General features: G+C 40.7%; 1 protein-coding gene across 2 annotated transcripts in view; it reads left to right on the top strand.

Annotated features, from left to right (window-relative positions):
* LOC126248818 (OTU domain-containing protein 5) overlaps positions 1 to 22,650 on the top strand; it is a 99,902-nt gene that overhangs the window by 58,234 nt on the left and 19,018 nt on the right. Inside the window, exons 3-4 of one of the 2 annotated variants that reach the window (XM_049950230.1) lie at positions 1,214 to 1,403; positions 6,710 to 6,865. In XM_049950230.1, coding sequence (XP_049806187.1) covers positions 1,214 to 1,403; positions 6,710 to 6,865 — 346 coding nt within the window. Of the gene's footprint in view, positions 1 to 1,210; positions 1,404 to 6,709; positions 6,866 to 22,650 lie in introns of both variants that reach the window. The other variant, XM_049950229.1, reaches the window with a different exon arrangement.

Below are 22,650 nucleotides of genomic sequence, written 5' to 3'. Positions count from 1 at the left end.
TGTTCCTTTAAGACACTTACGAATAGTATACCAATGAAGAAATACATTGTCACGTAGAAGAAGGTGGAATTAGATGATTGACGAACACTAACTTCACTTAATGAAGGTTTATTCAGCACTTGCACATAAAAGAGCAAGGAGCGAACTGCCTCTGGCCAGTACACATACACTATATACAGCTACAGAGCATTCCAGTACAATGATTCTTGGCACTTCTGGATACTTCGAGAATGTACTCGAACCGAATATAGAAATTAAAATTGTACAGTCCAGGTGAGTTTTGAACTCGCAACCATCCATACGACTGTTTAGTATCATAACCAGTACACCACAGTGCTACTCAGCTTCTTCTTTGTCAATATTAATATTTTGGGTTTTGAAATTTTTTATGTATAAGTTAGATAATTATGTGAAGAACACAACTAATTCCTTGTGATTTTGATGTCATCTAGTATCTTACAACAGAATGTGTGTGAAGTTGTAATTTAGAACAAATAAAATGTGTTCTTCGGGCAGTTGTATTGCATACATCCATCTAGTTGTGTGTAGTGCATGAGATACTGAATGTGTTGCATCCCTATCCCTGACTGCTCAACTACTTCCCACAATTTGCTGAGCTGCACTCAAGGCACATAATCTCCCTATATTGCATCTAAAATATGCGCAGTAGTATGGGGAAGGGGGGGGGGGGGGGGCAGCTGTATCAGCACTCTCATGTCTACAGTTTGTAAGCAGCAAGATGCTAAAGCAACAGATCATCTGCAGGTAGTTGTAAATGAACACACAATGTTCATACAAAACATAACTGCGAATATTCTATTATAGGAATGATGAATCACCAACAAGTACAAAGACAGTAAATTCAACAATTTAACAAAATCTGTTCAGAATTTCAGGCGTTTTAGAATTTTCGGCTGGGGTCAGTGTGTTGCGTTGTCAAGTGTAAACTTAATTGACAATAAGTAATGTTCAGCACAGCATTTTGTGTATGCATTTTCTGTGTTAATAGTGTTAGCACATCTTACAGTAAATCATAGACTGGTACTTGCTGAGAGTGACATCTACACTGCAATATTAGTTTTTGCTTTGAGGTACCTGGGTACATAAAATTATCAAAATTTTTCATTTTCCATAGTGGAAATTTTCCTGTTCAGCAAACAAGTTTTGCTACGTTTGGAAATATGAGATGTACTCGGTTTGATATTTTCAGAAGCAGTCGAAGTAAGCTACGCGAAAGAAATGCAGCCTCCCCACCAAGTTTTGCTGGTTGTAGTGGAGTTGTTGTCACTTCACCAAAAGCAGGTCCATCTCAGTCTGCTGATGACCATGCTAATGGTTACAACAGCGGTGATGAGTATGGACCGTGTGATGACCAAGACCTGAGTGAGACTGACTGGTTGGAGGTAAGACCTTGGGCATATACTGAGCTATAATATTCACTATCGTGTATAAAGTTTTGTGTGGCCTAATCTTGGGGTTGCCAGTGAAATTTCTATTATGAAGACCCTAAGAATAACTCTCAGTAACTGGAAATAGCCACACTGATAAAGATTGTAAAAGTTATGTGGTTTTGATATCTCCAGAATTCCATAGTGGATGTAGTCAGAAGTATGTGGGCTCAGCCATTAGTATTATAAACACACTTTAGAATGTTAGCTATTTAAATTAATATCCGGCTAATTCCTTAACTCACCTGCTTCAGCTCCAGGGTTACATTTCTCTCTGAATTATCAAAGCTTATCATGAGTGTAACTAAATTTGTCAAGAGTTAAAATTGTGTTGGAGGCAGGACTTCAAACTTGGCTGCCATTCTTCCACAGACAGTGAACTATCATTTGCAGTTTCTGAATGCGTCGTATGGTTTGTGAACTAATATTATTTGCCCCGAGCATACATTTAGTGATAGGAATTATGTTTATCTCGAAACATGCCAATGAAACCTTATTTCTGTCATTAAATCGGTGTGCTTGAGTCAAACTATCTTATTGTATGTATTGTCACAACCATAGCCTTACTTCCATTTGAAATGGGTAAGTGTAAATAAGCCTTGTGGACACCCTCACTACTTGCCACTGTTTCCTCTCTATGATATCAAAGTTGAAACTTTTGAGTCATTACTCAGATAGCATAATTGGTAATATTCTGTTTGTGAAAGTACAGGGTCCAAGCTTCTCATGATCCAACACACAGCTTTAATCAATTCTCTTTCTTCTTTTTATACAGAAATAGGGATTTCACTTTTACCAATTGCATGTACATTACCCGTCTTCGGGAATTAAAACAAAACTGACACTAAAATCATTAAATATAAAAAATTTATAGTGTCTATGATGTAAACACCTCAAAATTTGAGTATAGGTTCAGCAGTTGTTGGCAATATATACCAATTAACTTGATGTATCCTTCTTTCTTATTATTGTATACAAAGCCCTTGCACTGTTTTAAGTATATTTTTATTACTTTTATGGTACACACACAGTCTGAATATGGAATGGATAACAAGTTGTTAGCACTTATTAATTGCTGTGAAGAATATTATAAATTATTTGATAATTTAAAAAAACGAAAGGTTATGTATAAATGAAAGAACAGTAGAACAGAAAATGAAGAAAGTTTGAAACACTATTTGATGCTGTTATCCTGAAGATTTGCTAGGTTCTACAGCAATGTAATGAACTATACCATTTTTTAATTTTACATTACAAAACTTTGGAGTAGAACTGGCAAAAGTTTAAAGATTTTAAATCATCTTCTGTAATTTTCAGAAAGAAATAAAAATAATTGTCCAAGGCATGTCGGTTACTTATATACATAGAAGGAATGTAGCTTTTTTCCAATCACAGTTTTAACCTGGCACAAATGATCATTTGCACATTGCTTTTCTGGTTGCTCTGGGTTTATTTATCAATTGCAATTTTTTATTTGTAGTTCACTGCCACAATTTGAGGGTACATATTGTCATTTTGTCATGTGGGGATCGTGAGAGGAGCTGTGGACACTAGAAAATGCTGTGCTAAGTGGAGAAAGCGGGACATTTCTGACATATTCTTCTGTTTGAATTCCATTGAGGGGTTATAGCAGTGCAGGCAGCCAGAAATATTTCCACCGTGTATACAGATAATGCCATTGGATGGAGCATGGCGAGAAAAATGGTTTTCTCGTTTTGAGAAGATTCTTTTTGGCATAGTGACTCTTGTGTTCAGGAAGTCCTTCAGGGTTTGAAGAAGATTTTTTAAGTGCATTAATCCACAATGATCTACATCAGTGTACTGGAGAACTGGCAAATGTGATGAACTGTGATCATTCCACTATTATGTGATGTTTGCTTGCAATGGGGAAGATTCAAAGATTGGGTGTATGGGTACCACAGCCTCTAAGCCAAAATCACAGAAATCAGTGGGCGGCCATATGCGCATCTCTGCTTGCTTGTCATCAATTGGCTCATGAACAACACTGACCATTCCTATCCTGTATCATATCTTTATGGTAACATAAGTAAAATGAAGGTATGGTTGAGCCCAAACAAAGGAGCAACTCCCTGTAAAGGGACTTCACACATCCGCAAAAGATAATGTTACACATCTGGTGGAACAGCGACAGGGTGGTGTACTACAAATTGCTTCCCTGAGGTGTAATCATCACTGCTGACATTCATTGTCAACAATTGAAACATCTTTCAGATACAATTCAAGAACAATGAACAAGAAGACTGCGTGAAATGATGCTGTTCCACAATAAGGCCTGCCCGCATTCTGCTAGACCGACTAAAAATGCTATACAGGAGTTGGGTTGGGAAGTCACTCCATAACCACCTTATTCAACTGAACTTGTGCCCTCAGAGTTTCACCTTTTCCACGCTATTGAACAACCATCAAAGAAACTTCCTGGGAGATTAAAAGTGTGTGCTGGACTGAGACTCGAACTCAGGACCTTTGCCTTTCATTGGCAGGTGCTTTACAGATAGAGGTACTAGTGGAAGTAAACCTGTGAAGACGGGTCATGAGCCCTGCTTCAGATGCTCAGTCGGTAGACCACTTGCCTGCGATAGGCAAAGTCCCAAATCTGAGTCTCCATCTGGCACGCAGTTTTAATCTGCCAGGAAGTTTCATATCAGTGTACACTCCACTACAGAGAAAAAATTTCATTCTGAAACCTTCAAGGAACTCACATTCCAGATGAAAATGGGTTTTGAATATGGCTCAAAGAGTTCACCACCTCAAAACCATGCAGTTTCTACAGTCGTAGTATCAAAAAGTTACACCAGCATTGGGAGACTGTTGTAAATAGTGAAAGAGAGTATGTTATTGATGACTGAAGTGTGTGTTACTTGTATCTGTGCTATTTATTAAACTAATGGAAAAACACTGTGAACTTACGGGTCAACCAAATATATAATATCTGTAATACACACGGTGTTCCATACCTCAAGGGTCAAAATTAAACCTGTATCATAAGTGTGTTCAGATCATGAGCACGTGGACAGAAGTGAATATTTACATTTTTCTACGTAAGCAACTTACACCTCGTATAACTTAAGCTCATAAAGAGTGGTTACCATCAGTCTTAATGCATATAACGCATGCATTGACAGAACTAAGCTCTACTGACTCCCAATGCTTGCACACATTGTTAGTGCTGAGTTTGTAATTACTGCTCCACACTATATTTTTTTAATGTGGGTGTTTCAGGGGCAAGTTGACATGTACTTATTGGTCAGATTTCTCCCATGTGATCTCAAATTCTCCTGTGTCAAAAAGCCTTAGCCAGATCTCTTTGGCTATAACATCCTAATTTTTTGCCCATTTCTGATCATGGTAATGAATTTCTTTCACTTAGTATCACGTCCATCACAAAACTTAAATCTGGGTGCTACCACCTGCTGTACCATCTGTTAACCACATAGGCGAAGTTCCCTTAATGAGCAGTGCTCCTCTATGGACATACACTGATGGGGAAAAAAATTGCAACACCAAGGAGGAGTTGTGTGACAAACAAATGTTACGCATGTTTCTACATGATGTCTATTTAAATCTCACACCAGTCGCGTAAGAGTAGCCTTAGTACTGTCACTATAAGGATGCAACTCGGATTTGCTTTAAATATACACTGTAATAGTTCTGAGCATCAGTTACCTTTGAAATCAGATGTGGTGAGCTGATGTTAGTCAAGAATACCTTTAACGGGCAAAGACGTCATTATCACCACCTTGCCGAGTTTGAAGAAGGTCAAGTAATAGGGCTACAAGAAGCTGGATGTTCCTTCTGTGATATTGCAGAATAATTTGGCAGGATTGTAGCCACTGTACACGATTGCTGGCAGCAGTGGTTATGAGACCATACAGTCGTAGAAAGAGCAGACTTAAAATGGGACTACCAAGAGGGACACCATCGTGTTCAGAGTATGGCTCTGATGCATCCTGTTGCATCTGCAAAAGCAATTTCAGCAGCAGTTGGCACCACAATGATACAACGAACTATTAAAAATCATTTACTTCAAGGACAGCTCTCAGCCAGATGCCGTGCAGCATGCATTCCACTGACCCCAAACCACAGCCATTTGTGACTTCAGTAGTGTCAAGCGAGAGTTCATTGGAGGGCAGAATGAAAGTCTTTTGCATTTTATGATGAAAGGTGATTCTGCTCTGTGCCAGTAATGGCCTTGCGTTGGTTAGGAGGAGGCCAGTTGAGGGTGTGAAAACAACCTGTCTGCTTGCTAGACACACTTTACCTACACCTACACCTGCAGCTTTGATTTGGAGTGTGATCTCCTATGACAGCAGGAGCACTCCTGTAGTTATCCCATGCACTTTGACTGCAAGTGTGTGCATCAGTCTGGTGATTTGACCTCTTGTCGCCATTCATCAAGGGCATTCCAGAGGTTGTTTTCCAACAGGATAATGGTCACCCACATACCACTGATGTAACCCAACATGCTCTGCAGTGTGTTTTACATGTTCCCTTGGCCTACTTGATCACAAGTTCTGTCTCCAATTTAGCGCACGTGGGACACATTGAACAACAACTCCAGCATCACCCACAACCAGCAATAACGGTGCCTGTATTGACTGACCAAGTGCAGTAGACGTGGAATTCAATCCCACAGACTGACATCTGACTCCTGTACAACACAATGCATGCATGTTTGTATGCTGGCATTCAACATTTTAGCAGCTGCGCTGGTTATTGGTGTACCAGCATTTCACATTGTAATGGCTTATCTTGCACATAGATTAACGTGTGATCTTGCAGTGTTAATCACTTAAATATGTCACCTAGTCAAATGTATTCCTGAAATTTCATTACTGTGCATTAATTATTTTTTTATTGCAATTTTTTTCAGTCATTTCATTACAGAAAACTGTGTGTTGCTTTTCAAGGTTGTGTCACCAATGTCAGTGCATAAACATAAGCTCTTTACAAATGTGTAACCCCACATGCATAGCTCATTCAAGACATCACATCATCTGAAATACTCATTTCCGACTATTGGTTCCTCATATCTCAATCAGTTTATGATGCTTTACTGTCTGTATGATTTTTGACTCCAATGGCATGACACACCCTATATTTTCATACGAAAATACACTTGATGTTCCTCTTGTCATTTCTACACACCTAAACAGTTAACTTGTTCACATATTTGTTATCTGTTTAAACTGCTCTGAGATAAATTAATAAATCATTTACTCAATGGTATAACATAATTACAGCGTGACCGTTGGTTTGAAAAAATTATCAAGAGGAAAGGCTTCATCATCAAGAAAATGGAAGAAGATGGGGCATGTTTGTTTCGTGCAGTAGCTGACCAAGTTTATGGTGACCAAGACATGCATGCAGTCGTGAGAAATCACTGTATGGATTACATTGTGAGTTGCTGATTCTTTGTTTTGTATCATACATCACTATGTTTTAGTTTTTGAGAATATCGTAAAGTCCATTTGTTGCATGTGTAAGCCAGACCTTTACATCTGTTGGCAACAGTTTTATGTCATCTTGCTGGGCTGGGAATGACTTTCAGCCTTCTATATCCATGTATGTGACTGCTGTAAATTTTCACTATTTCAGTCTAAACAGAGTACACAACTGTGCAGAACACACACACAATTCAAATCTTGGAATGCGAGTGTAACTGTTAAGTTTCCATGCGGTGACTACAGTTGTCGACAAAGGACCGTGATGGTGACAGTGCTATAATTGTCAGAACAGGACTGTGACAGCAGCAGAGTTATAAAGGCATATTAAGCTGGCTTCAGAGACAGCTTTGAGGAGTACAAGCAACTGAAAGACTTGTACGACAAGGATAAGGATATCACACAAAAATAACCAATACATGCTTACTGTTGTACCTGATGAAAATGCAGTTGTCATTACAACAGTAGGTTCGTTACTTGTTCCTAGAGGAGGAGTGGAAAATAGAACATGTAAAATATTAGTTCACGTTATTCTAATGAAGGTATGAAGATGTACTTATGTTCATATAATCCATTTTCATTGGAATGTTCTGAGTATTTACAAAAAGTATTGTTTGATACACACATTTACAAGGCTCTTCATTTGGAGTACATAGACATTGTTGTGTCGATTCCCTAAGGTCTCGACACAATGAGTGGCTAGGTGCACGCGAAACTAACGCAGACGGGCGTAAATTCTGAAACAGGAGACTGGATGAAAAACTATAAAGAAAAGAAGAGAGATTTTAATATACTTAACTTTAATGTAGTCTTGTTCTTGTTGAAATACATCTCTTGCATAGTAGTAAGCAATTAGCAATGATACACATGGCGCCTTGCTAGGTAGTAGCGATGGACTAGCTGAAGGCTATTTAATCTGTCTCTCGGCAAATGAGAGGAAGACGTGATACGTCTTGTCGCAAGCTATGTCGTCCGTACAACTGGGGCGAGGTCATGTCCGTGTCTTGTGACCTGCCCTGTGGTGGCGCTACGTTTGCGAATACACAGTGGCGACACGCGGGTCCGACATGTACTACAGGACCGCGGCCGATTTAAGTTACCACCTAGCAAGTGTGGTGTCTAGCAGTGACACCACAGACATAATGCTCACAATTAAAGTTTAAAATGAGACATAATATTCACTAGTGCCCTACGTGATGATACCATCATCTTAATTGTTGATCATGAACTGGGGGTATATGTTGATCTGCTCAGCGATATTTCAGTGTCTCTGTGCGGTGGCTCTGCGAAGTTGAGATAGGGTGTGGCTTTGCCGATTTAGTTACAGCACTGTTCTTTGAACAATGCCACATTTATGGGTTTTTATTTTTTTATTAATAAAGTAAATGAATGATAGATGTATAGCGTTATTAAAGGAGGTAACAGATCCAATGTGATTTGTAATAGAATAGGGGTCATGTGATGTTGAATGGCCTCCTTGTCAGACTGCAGTTTTTTTCTAAGACCACATGTGCAGGCAGTGGCGAACATCCTTATGGTGACCGGGTAACCACCAGGGTGGCATCACTTGGTTGCTAACCTGATGATAAGCAGGTTAAAACCACAGAACAGAGTTTTGAAACACAATTTTTTTTTAACCGTAATCAGGAAGGATGGAAGCATTGTAATCTAGAATTTATTTAGAGTTTGTTAACACCCACAAATTACATCCTATAAGTAATATTGCAACTATTCAACTGACCAAAGAAAAGTTGCAACATTGAAAATATATTAGCGTGTGGAAGGTACCAAGTCAATTGCAGATTGATTATAGCTGAGCATCAACAAGTATGAAATTAAATAGATACATCAAACGAAAGTTTAAATTGACAACTACAAAACATGAAGCTTCTCACTGCATTGAATCATTTACAACAGACACCTGAAGGGTGAATCCTTTGACGAAAATTTACGTGATTGCACAAGCGAGTTAATTAAGTTCAGTTAACTGAATAGAAAGATTGTAAAAACAACCCGACAACAAAACGATATCAAATGACCAAATAGACACAATAATAAAATAGTTTTGTTTGTAAGTCACAAAAGTAAACAATTTATAAGACAATTACAAAGTAATACTTTTAATTAAAATAAAACAATCCCAAGTGAGATTAAAAAATTACAGTTCATCACAGTAGAAATATAAGTTGTCATTAATTTATGCACTGGAACATGGACAGTGCACATAGACAGCTGGGGTGGCTGTATTGTCTTCTACTATATAAACTGTGTGTGAAACATCAGTATATAGTCACGCTCAGTATTGGAATAGCAAGCAGGGTGGGAGTCACTGCAGGAGCAGTTATATTAAGGAGAATATGGTAGAATGCTGTAATATGGTGGCAGCTCAATACCATGAGTTAATATGGGTAGAGGTCATTGTTGACAACCAGAATACAATAATAATTGAATCCTTTTACTGACCTACCAACTCGGGTAATAAAATTGCTGAAGATTCAAAGAAAACTTGAGTCTAATTTCAAACACATATCTGACTTTAATTTTATAAGTTGTTGACAGCTTTAATTTTCCCACGATATGTTGGAGAAAATACATGTGAAATTGGCGAAAACACATGTTAAAATCCGAAGGTATGCATAAAAAATCATCTGAAATTATGCCAAACGCTTTCTCTGAACACTATTTTGAGCAATTATTTCACGAGTCCACTCGAATAGTCAACAGTTGTGAAATCACACTTTCCTGAGCTAATAATGCACATCAAACTGGATACAGTGATTAATGAATACAGAGTTGTTATAGTGAGACTCGATACCACAACTCCCAAATCCACCAAAAATGGATGAAAAAGATATCTATTGAAAACAGTGGATAAAAATTCGGTTGATGCCTTACTGATAGACAATCTTGACTCCTTCCAAATTAACAATGTAAGTGTAGGCCAGATGTGACTTGAATTCAAAGAAATAGTATCAGCAACAATTGAGAGATTTATAACAAATAAATTAACAAAGGACACAGAGATGATTTCCCATGACATACAACACAGGTCAGAACACTGGTGCAGAAACAACGGAAAAAAGCATGCCAAATTGAAATGAATGCAAAAACCTCAAGATTGGCGATCTTTTACAGAAGATTGAAATTTAGCATAGACATAAATATGAAATGCTTATGATAGTTTCCACAATGAAACTTTTGTCTCAAAACATGGCAGAGGAAACCCAAAGAGATACTGGTTGTATGTATAGTATGCTAGCCACAAGACACAATCAATGCCTTCTGTGTCTGATAGCAGTGGAAATACTATTAATGACAGTACTGCTAAAGCAGAATTACTAAACACAGCTTTCCAAAATTCCCTCACCAAAGACACAGTTGTAAATATTCCAGAACTCGAATCAAGAGCAGCTGCCAAGTTATCCTCGGAGTAGTGAAGCAGTTTAAATCACTTAATAAAAGCAAGTATTCTGGCCCAGATTGTATACCAGTTAGGTTCCTTTGAGAGCATGCTGATGCAATAGCCCCGTACTTAACAATCATATACAACCACTCAGTCGACAAAAGATCTGTGCCCAAAGACTGGAAAAATGCAAAGGTAACACCACTGTTCAAGAAAGGCAATAGGAGTAATCCACTAAATTACAAGCTCATATCATTAACGTAGATACAAAGAGGATATTGAAACACAAATTGTATTCAAACATAATGAATTACATCAGAGAGAACGGTCTTTTGACACAGTCAATGCGGATTTAGAAAACACAATTCTTGTGGAACACAACTAGCTCTATACTCAGATGAAGCGTTGAGTGCTATCGACAAAGGATTTGAAAAGGATTCTGTATTTATAGACTTATGGAAGGCTTTTGACACCGCAGCGGCTTGCAATCAAGTTGCATGCTTGTGGAATATTGTCTCAGATATCAGACTGATTTGTGATTTCGTTCAGAGAGGTCACAGTTCTTAGTAATTGATGGGAAGTGATCGAGTAAAACAGAAGTTATTTCTGGCATTCCCCAAGATAATGTTACAGGCCCTCTGTTGTTCATTATCTCTAAAAATGATTTAAGACACAATCTGAGCAGCTGTCTTCATTTGCAGGTGATGCTGTCATTTATCATCTAGTCGAGTAATCATACGATCAAAACTAATTGCAAACCAATTTAGATAGCTATCTGTATGGTATGACAATTGACAGTTGACCCTAAATAATGCAAAATGTGAGGTCAACCACTTGAGTGCAAAAAGGAATCCGCTAAACTTTGGTTACACGATAAATAAGTTGAATCTAAAGTCTGTTAATTCTACTAAATATCTAGGAATTACAACTACAGTCAACTTAATTTGGAAAGAACACACACAAAATGTGTTAGGAGGCAAACCAAAGACTGCAATTTATTGGCAGAACATTTAGAAGATTCAGCATATCTACAAAAGGTACTGCCTACACTACGCTTGTCCATTCTCTTTTGGAGTACTGCTCCACTGTGTGGGATCCTTATCAGATAGGATTAACAGAGTACATAGAGAAAGTTCAGAAAAGGGCAGCACATTATGTATTATTAAAAAATAGGGGAGAGTGTCATGGAAATGATACAGAATGTGGGGTGGACATAATTAAAACAAGACATTTTCATTGTGCTGGGAGCTTCTAACGAAGTTTGTCACCGACTTCATCCTCCGAATGTGAAAATATTTTGTTGACACCAACCAACATAGGGAGAAATGATCATCATAAGCAAACAAGGGAAATAAGAGCTCGCACAGAAAGATTTTGTTTTTTCTGCATCCTGTTCGAGAGTGGAATAACAGAGAATTATTGTTAAGGTGATTCGATGAACCCTCTGCCAGGCACTAGAGTGTGATTTTCAGAGTAGCCATGTAGATGTAGATGTAGTGCAATTTGTTCATGCTCTTGTGCCATCAACTACTCAAAGGACTTGAACAATTCATCTTGTTAGTCTCTGGAAGAGATTAGAAGGCAGCATGTGTACTGAGAGAGAAGTTAAATTCCCGAATGAATTGTGTGTACATGAGCAAAGCCAGAGGTAAAAAAAAATCCCATCTTGGTACGCATACTACTTACTGTGTGGAAAGAAATACTGTGAAGGAAAGAACCAACAACCTCCTGTTGTGCTAGGTATGATGACCTGGAAAGAGAAAAGGAGGGGAGGAGGAGGAGGATAAAGAGAGGGGAGAGGAGTAGGCAGACAGGTGGGAGTTGAGAGGAGTAGGCAGACAGGTGGGAGTTGAGAGGAGGTTGGGGAGGCAGGATTGGGTGGCAGATGTGTAAAGGGGGAGGGGGCTGAAGAGGAGTAGAGCAGTCAGCATGAAAATTTCATCTTCAACACTGACAGTGTTGAGTATCAGTGGACAAAGGTCAACAGTATTGTGTAACAGGTCTCAAAGAGGTATATGCCGAGCAAACTTGATGGATGGAAATGACCCACTATGGCTTGGCAGCCATGTTAGAAAGCTGCTACGAAAGTAGAGAGAGCTTCACTGTGAATTTAAATGTAGCCAAATCCACACAGATAAAAATTGAACAAAACCAAAATTAGCATCAGGGCAGGTCTTGTGTGCTGTGTTCGGCATATTCAAAAGGAATATTATCCACTGACTTGACAGGAAAGCTTAAGAAGTCTTGGTCTTATGTTCCAGTAAACAGATAGAAGCCATCTGTCCAGACATGCTGTGACTGTAATGGCATCGAAAAGGGAGGATGATACAGAGAGGGCCACAATACTAAACATCTTTTTCCAAAATTGCTTCACAGACGAATATTGTACTGTAGTTCCTCCTCTAAATCTTTGCACAAATGTTAAAATGACATATATCAAAATTGTAACCTTGTGATAGAAAAGCAACTGAAACCACTCAGTTGAAGAAAGGCCACTGGACCTGCTGCGGTACCAGTCTCGATTCTACGCAGAGTATGTGAAGAGCTAGATATCTTCTAACAGCCGTGTACCATAGGTGGCTGGAGGAGTGAAGCATTTGTGGTGACTGGTAAACAGCCCAGGTCATTCCTGTTTTCCAGAAAGGTCATTGAACAGAAGCTCCAAACTATAGACGCATATATCTCTGGTATCAGTCTGCTGTAGAATTTTGGAACATGTTGTATAAACATATTATGACATTTATAGAGAAAAATCTCCTCTGTAGAAATTAACAACAGTTCGAAAAACAACAGGTGTGTGAAATCTAGTTCATCGTGTATGTCCACTTGACCTAGAAAGCAGTAGATGCCAGCACCCAGGTTGATGCTCTGTTCCTTGACTTCTGGAAAGTATTAGATGCAGCTCCAGAATGCCACCTAATGAACAAAAGTAAGAGATTATGAAACACCAGAACAGCTGAGAGACTGAATTGAAGAGTTTGAAGCAAACAGAACTTTTTTATTGCACGGCTCACCACACGCTATTAGATGCCGAATGGCAACTTCTGTGAACAGTTGGAAAGTGTTGCTTTGGGTAGTCCACTTAGTCCGGTAGTGGCCAACATTTTGAAACACATGCTGGACTTGGCACCTTGTAAACCTAAGGTGTAGCACAGATGTCATGAGACCTATGTGGAGCCATGGTGGGGAACAGCTCAGTGACTTCCTAAGACACCTGAACAGGCTACATGCCAACATAAAATTGACTGTGGAGGTTGAACAAGATACACTTTCTTGATGTTCTGGCTACAAGGAATGGTGAAAACCTGAGGCACATTGTGTATCAAAAATTGACACACAAGGACCAATGCTTGCACAAACAGTCAAATCACCATGCGAACCAGAAAAAAGGGATGGTTAATATACTCGTAACGCACCCAAGGTGAATATATGAGCCGCAGCACTTTAGACGCGAGATGCAGCATTTGGAAAGTGTTCTGAGGAGCAGTGGGTACTTCATCAGCTAAATAAGAAGTATCACAGATTCAAACTCTTGGCAAGGAGACACATTTGAAGAAGAAATGTTGGGTATGGCCTTTCTGCCATACATTCCCAGAGTGATCGACAGAATCACACATGTCTTGTGCAAACATGGCATAAAAACTATTTATAAACTGACAAAGGTAATCAAAGTGTTTCTCTCATTGGTGAAGGACCAAAGGGACCTACTTGCAATGTCGGGAATGTATCACATACCATGTACATGTGAAAAAGTCTATGTTGGAATGACTGGACAATCAGTGAACACTAGGATCACTGAACATCTGCTAGTTCCATGAAGCTATAGAAATCCATAAATGTGACAATAGTTTCAACAAGAAAGTGGAAAGCCTGAAGGTGAACGGATCCTGGATTCGTGTGCTTCAGCAAATGGCGATTGTAGGTAACAAGGAGAGAATCACATCAGTAATTACCACAAAAAATCCCTGGGGCTTTGGTGTAACAGGTACATACAACCTACGGCCATGAGCTTGACTCCAGTGTGTCACCAGCAATGAAGGTTGAAGCTTTGACAAAGTCAGCCACTTGTACTGGCAAAATATCAAAAATCGTCAAATGAGCATTGGCCAAGGAACCTTAGACAGAAGCCAACAGGCAATTTTTCAACAAGTGACTACGAAAGCCTTAACAGTTTTGTAAAAAAACAGAGCCTATCATTCTCAACTGAGAAAAATCATAAGGCATAAAAATAACTTCAATTGTACCCCATAGTGGTGTTATAGGACCATTATTTTCCAAAATATACGCTGTCCAGTCTCATTATTAAGCCCACTTCGCAAAAGCCTGAATAACTACCTTTTGCAGCACAGACCGCTGTGAGACATGCAGGAAGTGTGTTAGTGAGGTTCTGGAAGGTACCAACAAGGATACAGACTCCATTGCCATGGCCAGTTGTGCTAGGTTTTCCTGTTGACCTGTGGTGTGAACAGCCTGATCGAGGTGGTCCCACAGATTTTCGACTGGCTTTAAATTCAGGAAGTTTAGTGGGCAGGGGAGTACAGTAAACTCCCCCTGATGCTCTATGAACCACGCATGTATACTGCGAGCTGTGTGACACATTGAATTGCCCTGCTGGTAGAAACCAGTGTGCTGAGGAAAAGCAAAGTACATGTGGGAGTGGACATGGTCCCCAAGGATAGGTGCATACTTCGGTTGATCCACTGTGCCTTCCAAAATGAGAAGATTGCCAAGGGAATGACACAAAAACATTCCAAAGATCATTATGCTTCCTCATCTAGCCTGGACCCTTTCGACAATTTTTGCAGAGTGTTTGCTTTCAGATGCTGATGGAGCATGAAACGTGATTATCTCGAAAGATCCTTCTGTTGCCATTTGGTGGTCATCCAGTAGCAGTATTGGTGAGCAAATTCCACCCTTCATCATTGATGAATAGCAATAAGCACGGGTGCGTGAACTGTGCGCCTACTGCAAACGCCCACACACACTGAATGGTCATTGAGGAGACACTGTGGTAACCCGTCAGTTCATCTGAGCAGTCAGTTGCATGTCTCTTTGCCCCTGCGAATCTCTAAGCCGTTGTTCATCCCTGTCACGTATGGCTCACGGTGCATCATAGTTGTGGCAGTGCCAGTTTAGGATAGCAGCGTTTCACTGTGCACAGAATACTTTAATTATGGCAGCTCATGAACAGTTTACAAACTTCTTCATGCTTCTGACAAAATTAGCTGCAAATTATTTATTTCTTGTTGATTACATAGGTTCATAACAAGCTTCTTTTGGCATATGTGCCATTTTCAAATATACCTGTTGACATTACATTTATATATTGTTTTATTCTATGTCTATGTATAGTACTATTAGATTTTTTTTTATATAACACTAGTATCAAGGAGGAGTGATGCACATAAATCATCTTCCCGCCAGTGGGCTCACCTCTTCGTGGTGAGTTCATGCTTGGTACCATGGAGACCCAGACTTTGCAGCACTTTTCCCTTCCATGCTGCATGTCTGTCATCCTGCTATTCTTTTCTCCTTTCCTCGGGGAACATGGCTGGGATATTTTTTGGGAATATTCCTGTATTTTCAATAGCCTGACATCTGAACGGCCTCTCCATTGTTTTTTGTTTGTTTTTTCTTTCTTCGTTCTACGTGTCCTATCCTTCCTCCACTTCGGTATTTGAGGGTACTCTTTTTCTTCTTCCTCCTATGCACTCCTGAAGGTCAGCCCATGCATCTGATGTGTAACAGGTGACTAGGTACTGCGTTATTCCTAGCCTCCATCTGGGAGGGGGGGGGGGGGGGCGGAGGCATTGGAAGGAGCATGCCATCGGAGACACTGACAATCGTGGGGGATTTTCTTGGAATGAGCCAATCATCATCATCTCAGTATATGTCTATTTAACATGAACAGGCTGAGGCTAATGATTCAAAGACCCTGCCAGCTGCATGTTGGTTCCACATGGTTTCACGTACGAAGGCGGTCAGACCTTTGCTACGGTAAATTCATTTATTATTCAGAAAGTTGTTGATGCAATTGCCGGTCCTGTGGAATCTTGCTCTTTTACCCAATGACACTTTGCCTTTGGAGAAAACTTGTCTCAAGCCCAACGACTACTTGCAGCTTTGCTCCTCCATGGCTATCCTGTTTGTCGAGGCCCATCGAATGTGGAATTCTTCGGGTGGTGTTATTTACACTAGGCTGCTTGATGGTCTGACTGAGGCAGAACTCCTAACTTACCCCTCCAATCAGTGTGTCACTGCAGTCCATTGGGTGATGAAAAAGGTAGATGCATCCTTAGTGCCCACATGCACTCTTTTTCTCGTGTGTGATAGAGTAGTGCTTCCGTGAAAAGGTAAAAGCAGGTTATGAAGTCATCAAAGTCTGACTGTACATTCCAAACCCGATGTGCTGCTACCAGTGTCATTGTTACAACCACATTCAAATGTCCTGTTGACACCTGGCGAAATGTGTAACCTGAATGTCCTGTGTATCTTGATGAGTGGGCTGTCCAGTAGATCTGGGTGAAGGAAAAAAAGATTTACCCTGTTGCTCGCAAGTTGTTGGCTGGTTGGAAATCCTGCGTTTTGCCATCTGGCACTTACAGTGCTGTTCTTGCTACATCTTCATCCACAAAGGACATGGCCACACAGACTTTCGTCCTCATGTTCAGCACTGCAGTTGTAAAATTGCCCAGTGTTACATTAGCATCCCTGTCTCCTTCTCCTCTAGCTGTGCAAGAAGCCACCAAATCTTTGCCTTGCACAGCAAAATCACCTGCTACCCAGCCAGCAGGTTGGTCAGGATGGACAGAAGACTCCCACAAAGACTTTTTACATCCCTCCAGCCAACAAACATCTGAATCTTCATGTGCCAGCTGTAAAGGCTCCAGAAATTCAAACAAAGGCAAACGGTATTCTTTTTTGCCAACTCAGAGGTCCTCTTCAGTGGTGTCACCGTGTGATGACGTCTCCTGGCCCTCTTCAGTATCGCCAGTGCGCACTGCCAACAGTTTTCCTGCCCAGGACAACACAGACTGACCAGGTGAGAATGCCAATACCTCTATAGATTTCATGAACCCAGACCCTCGAACCTCTGTGCCCTGCAGCATTGTGTCTTAGAAGGCTGGCACTGTGCAGCCACCAAGGTGACACCCCTTCAGTTTTCCCCCTTGCCTTTCCCCATCATGATTCACCTCCAATGAATGGAACATTCGTGGCCTTAGATCCAACACTGAGGAATTCTAGCTGCTCTTGGAATCACAGCATCCAGTTGTTCTCTGCCTCCAGGAAACAAAATTGCATCCAGAAAATCACTTTCACCTCTCACATTTCTTTGTCCACTTTGACCTTCCCCTCGAGAACAGCATGGGAGAGCCATGCAGCTCATTCAGGATGACATTTGTAATCAAATCATCTTCCTGAACACCCAGCTAAAAGCTGTTGCAGTCTGCATTTTTCTTCCTCGTTTCACCTTTTCTTGTTGTACCATTTACATTCCTCTGCCATTCGTTGTCATCAGGGCAGACTTTCTCCGGCTTATTGATCAACTCCCTCATCCCTTTTTGCTGCTCAGTGACCTTAATGTGTACCATCCCCTTTGGGGCTCTCCCAGAACCTGACAGAGAGGTGTCCTCTTAGCTTACCGTCTTGATCAACTCGTCCTCATGTGCCTTAACACTGGAGCACCCATGTTCCTTTCAGACTTCACGTACACCCATTCCCATTTGGCCCCTCATTCTGCACTGCCCAGCTTACTCATCATCTTGAGTGGTCTGTTCTCTGACACATACTTGAGTGACCATTTCCTATGTGCTATCCATTTGCTGATTCCTATCTTACATTTGTGCAAACCCAAATGGCAGCTTTTTAACGCCGACTGGAGGCTTTACCCCTCTCTGGCAGCCTATAACAAACAACTTTTCCCCAGTTGTGATGGACAAGTAGAATACCTTACAAACATTATCCTTACCGCCGCAGTATGTTCTATTCTTTGCACTTCATCTTTACCATTCCGTGTCTCAGTCCCTTTGTGGACTGAGACGTGGCACACAATTCACACATGGAGATGTACTCTCCATATTTTTAACCATCATTCTATGATGGCAAACTGTATTCATCATAAACAGTTACATGTGCAGTGTTGTTGCATTCTTCGGGATAGCAAAAAAGCTAGCTGGTTTTCATTGGCTGATTCTTTTAACAGTTCCACTCCCTCTTCCGTCATGTGGGCCAAACTCGAATGGCTCTCTGGGACCAAGATCGATTCCCCACTTTCCGGCCTGACCGTAGCAGATGATTTCATAGTGGACTCTATTACTATCTCCAACACCTTGGGCTACTATTTTGCGAAGATTTTGAGCTCCACCCACTATCACTCTGCCTCCCTCCATTGGAAACGAGTGGAGGAGGCTTGGGAAATTCCCTTCTTTTCTCATAATTGTGAGTGCTACAATGCCGCATTTATTATTAGGAACCTAGATCGTGATGCTCTCACTCCATCCCAATCCTCTGCCCCAGGACCGGACAGTGTTCACATTCCAATGTTGCAGCACATTCTTCTTGCGGGCAATCACTTTCTCCTTCATACATACAGTTGCAACTGGGCAGAGGGCACATTTCCCAGATGCTGGAGTGAAGCTGTTGTCATACCCATACCTAAGCCCAGTAAGGACAAAAGCCTTCCATCTAGCTACTGCCCCATTTCTCCCACCAGCTGGTTTTGTGAGGTGATTGAATGTATGATTCACGCCCACCTGGTATGCTGGCTTGAGTCTCGCAATTTACTAACCAATGCACAATGTGGATTTCGAGCACAGCACTGTGCATGTTACTTTGTCAACCAATGTCATGAATGGTTTTCTGCGGAAATACCAGACTGTGGCCACGTTTCTTGTTTGGAGAAAGCCTACTACACCTGCTGGAGGACTAGTATCCTCCGTACTCTTCACATGTGGGGCTTCTGAGGCTGCCTGCCCCATTTCCTTAAGGAATGTTTAAAAGACCATGTTTTCAAGGTATGAGTGGGTTCTGCCTTGTTGGACACCTTTATCCAGGAAAACGGTGTGCCTCAATGCCTCATCCAGAGGGTCATCGTATTTGGTATTGCTGTAAACCCTCTTGTGGCCTGTCTCCCGCTGGCATCCCCGGCTCCACTTTCATTGACGATTTTGCCATCTGTTGCAGTTCTCCACAGACTTATGTCCGTGAGCAGTGTCTTTAGCGTTGTCTTGATAGTCTTTACTCGTGGAGCATCAACAATGTTTTTTGCTTGTCCACTGACAGAATTGCTTGTATGAATTTCTTTCAGTGCAGTGGGTTTCTTCCACAGTCTTTACATCTTGGGCCTGTTGCTCTTCCGCTGGTGTTTCATTTATACGTCTGCACGTCTGTCCACCTTATGCCATCTCAATACAGTCCACCACCGTGGCATCTGTTTGGCTACTGGCACCTTTACACTAGCCCGGTTGAGAGTCGATATGCAGAAGCTGCCGAACTACTGCTGTCATACCGACGTGATGTTCCCATCAGCAGATTTGCATGCCGTTGGTCTGCCATGCCTGTCCACCCGTCCTATGCCGCCTCCTTTGACTCCTTTGACCACCGGTATGGGGCGCATCTCTCTTCTGTTACCTCCTCGAGTTCACTTTCGGCTATTGCTCCAGAAGCTTAATTTCATGCTACCTGCCACTTTCCTGATGGGTGCGAACCCTTCCCCACATTGGCTTCGCACGGCGGCCTGTGTTCCTTGGACTTTATTCACTTCCTAAGAACACTACTCCAGACTCACTCTATCCCTGTAAGTTTCTTGACCTTCGTACGGAACGTCACGATAGTACCTTTGTGTACACTGATAGCTCTCCAATTGACTGTGGTGTTGGGTGTCGGATGTGCCTTCGTCGTTGGCACCGACGATTTTCGATATTGGCTTCCGGAACACTGCTAAGTATTTTCCAATTTTGTCATTTGCCCTGACACCCTCACTGCCCTTTAGAGTCTCTGTGTGCTGTACACCGTCCATCCCTTAATGCAATGGGTCCAAGAGAACTTTCACTTGCCCACTCTTGATGGCGCCACTGTGATGTTTATGTGGGTCCCTAATCACATTGGTCTGACGGTAGACGAGGCCACTGACACGGCTGCCAAGGCTGCAGTCGTCCTACCTCGACCCGCTACTTCTTCCATTCCTTCCAATTTCTGTGTTGCTGTCTGTCAGTGGGTTCTTATTTATGTCTGCTGTCTGAGTTATCGGCCATTTTAGCAAGGACTCACAGCTATCAGCCTCGTTTTACTTTTTATCCATCATAACAATATCGCGAAGGACATTTAATCTTCAGTTCAGGACCTCTGTTGTCTCTATGGTGTATTTTATGGACTTTTTTCCAAGAGAAAGTCCCTGTTTTCAGCTGTCTTTCCTTCTGTCGATTAGGCTTACCATGTAGTCACTTGTAACTCCTCCTTCGTGTTTGTGTTCTATGGTTCTCACAATGGCGTGTATGGTCTTAGTTGTTTTTGTACCCTATACCAAAACAAAACCTAAAACCTCTTGGGAAGCCAGTTCTTTTACTGTTAACATTGGACACACACTTAAATTCAGTGGAAATTTTTTGACAGCTGTAAAATGACAGAGCATTCCAATGATGTTTTATGTTAACTAGTAAGTTATATCTTAAGTAGTCAGAAATATTTTCTGCTAGAGATATTGTGTATTACTTAGATGTGCAATCATAATGTTGTTTGTTGTTTTTTGTGTAGTGTTCATCCCTTTTCTTTGCCTATTATGCCAATAAAGTTTTACAGGTATTTTTTATGTTTGATGTCCGTCTGTTTAGAAAGTCATTCTGATACATATTTCTGTGTGGATAAATTTCTAGTTCCTCCGGACTGTTAAACCTTTATCTTTTGATATCCTATATAGAATTTTGAAAGTGTTTTCGATTATGTTTCACTATGGTTTCTGTTTACTAAATGTAGGTAAAAACTTGATTGGTTGCTTTCATGATCTCTTGTGTCTTCTTTAAATCTGATACTAAAACTTCTCCCTGTTTGTCCAATGTGAAAACTATAGAAGTCATTACAGGAAATTTTGTGTACACATGGATTAGATAAGGATGTTGCCCTTTCCTGATCTCAACTTTGTTTGTATGTAGAAATAACCAATGATGATAATCAATACAAATTTGAAAGTGACAGAAAACCCAAAACTACAGGCATCATCAATAAAAATTCTTGACACCCCAGGTTGCGTAAGTATGCATATTTTAAATTGATGATCAATAGAATCGTAAATTTACCGCTTGAAGAACACACAATAAAAAATGAAATTACATCACTACAATATTTAGCACAAAAAACAATTTCGAGCCAGCTATAGTAGTCAAAATCTACAAAGACCATACTAAACCTAAAGCAGACAACATACATAAAGATGTAACATTGAAAAGATTGGGCAAAACCAAAGCCAGATTGACATATGTACCAACAACATATATAGCCAACATATCTCACAAAATAAAAAAATTGTTAAGGAATCACGCCCGGGTTCCCGGGTTCGATTCCCGGCGGGGTCAGGGATTTTCTCTGCCTCGTGATGACTGACTGGGTGTTGTGTGCTGTCCTTAGGATAGTTAGGTTTAAGTAGTTCTAAGTTCTAGGGGACTAATGACCATAGATGTTAAGTCCCATAGTGCTCAGAGCCATTTGAACCATTGTTTTGTTAAGGAATACAAAAAAGTACAACTAGCATTTCGCACAATCAATAACTTACAAAGAAAGATGAGATTAGGAAAGAGGAACATCCCTATCTTTCCTAATTCAGGTGTATACAGCATTTCCTGTGGTGACTGCAACAGTTTTTACATTGGACTAACAGGGAGAAGTTTTAGTATCAGAGAAAGCCAGCACAAATGGTCACAGGTTTGTTTGATCCATGGGAGTGTGTGTCAGAAACACTGAAGGAATTCAACTGGAAGACTCTTGAAGATAGACATAAACTATCCCACGAAAGTCTGTCAACAAAGTTTCAAGAACTGTCTTTAAATGAGTACTCTAGGAATATACAACAACCCTTATGTATCGCTCACATAGAGATCATGAGGATAAGATTACAATAATTACTGCACACACAATGACATTCAGTCAGTCATTCTTCTCGCACTCCATACAAGAATGGAACAGGAAGAAACACTAATAACTGGTACAGTAGGACATGCTGTCTGCCGTGCACCTCACGGTGGTTTGCTGAGTGTAGATGTAGATGTAGATCTGAAGACCACACAAAAGCTTGTGAAAGTGATCAATCCAGTTTTTACATACACTTACAAAATAAAAATCATAGAAT

The sequence above is a fragment of the Schistocerca nitens genome, chromosome 3 (genome assembly GCF_023898315.1).
Source record: "Schistocerca nitens isolate TAMUIC-IGC-003100 chromosome 3, iqSchNite1.1, whole genome shotgun sequence".
Classification (NCBI taxonomy): domain Eukaryota; kingdom Metazoa; phylum Arthropoda; class Insecta; order Orthoptera; family Acrididae; genus Schistocerca; species Schistocerca nitens.
The sequence above is the reverse complement of the archived record's forward strand: the minus strand, read 5'-3'. Positions and strand labels throughout refer to the sequence as shown.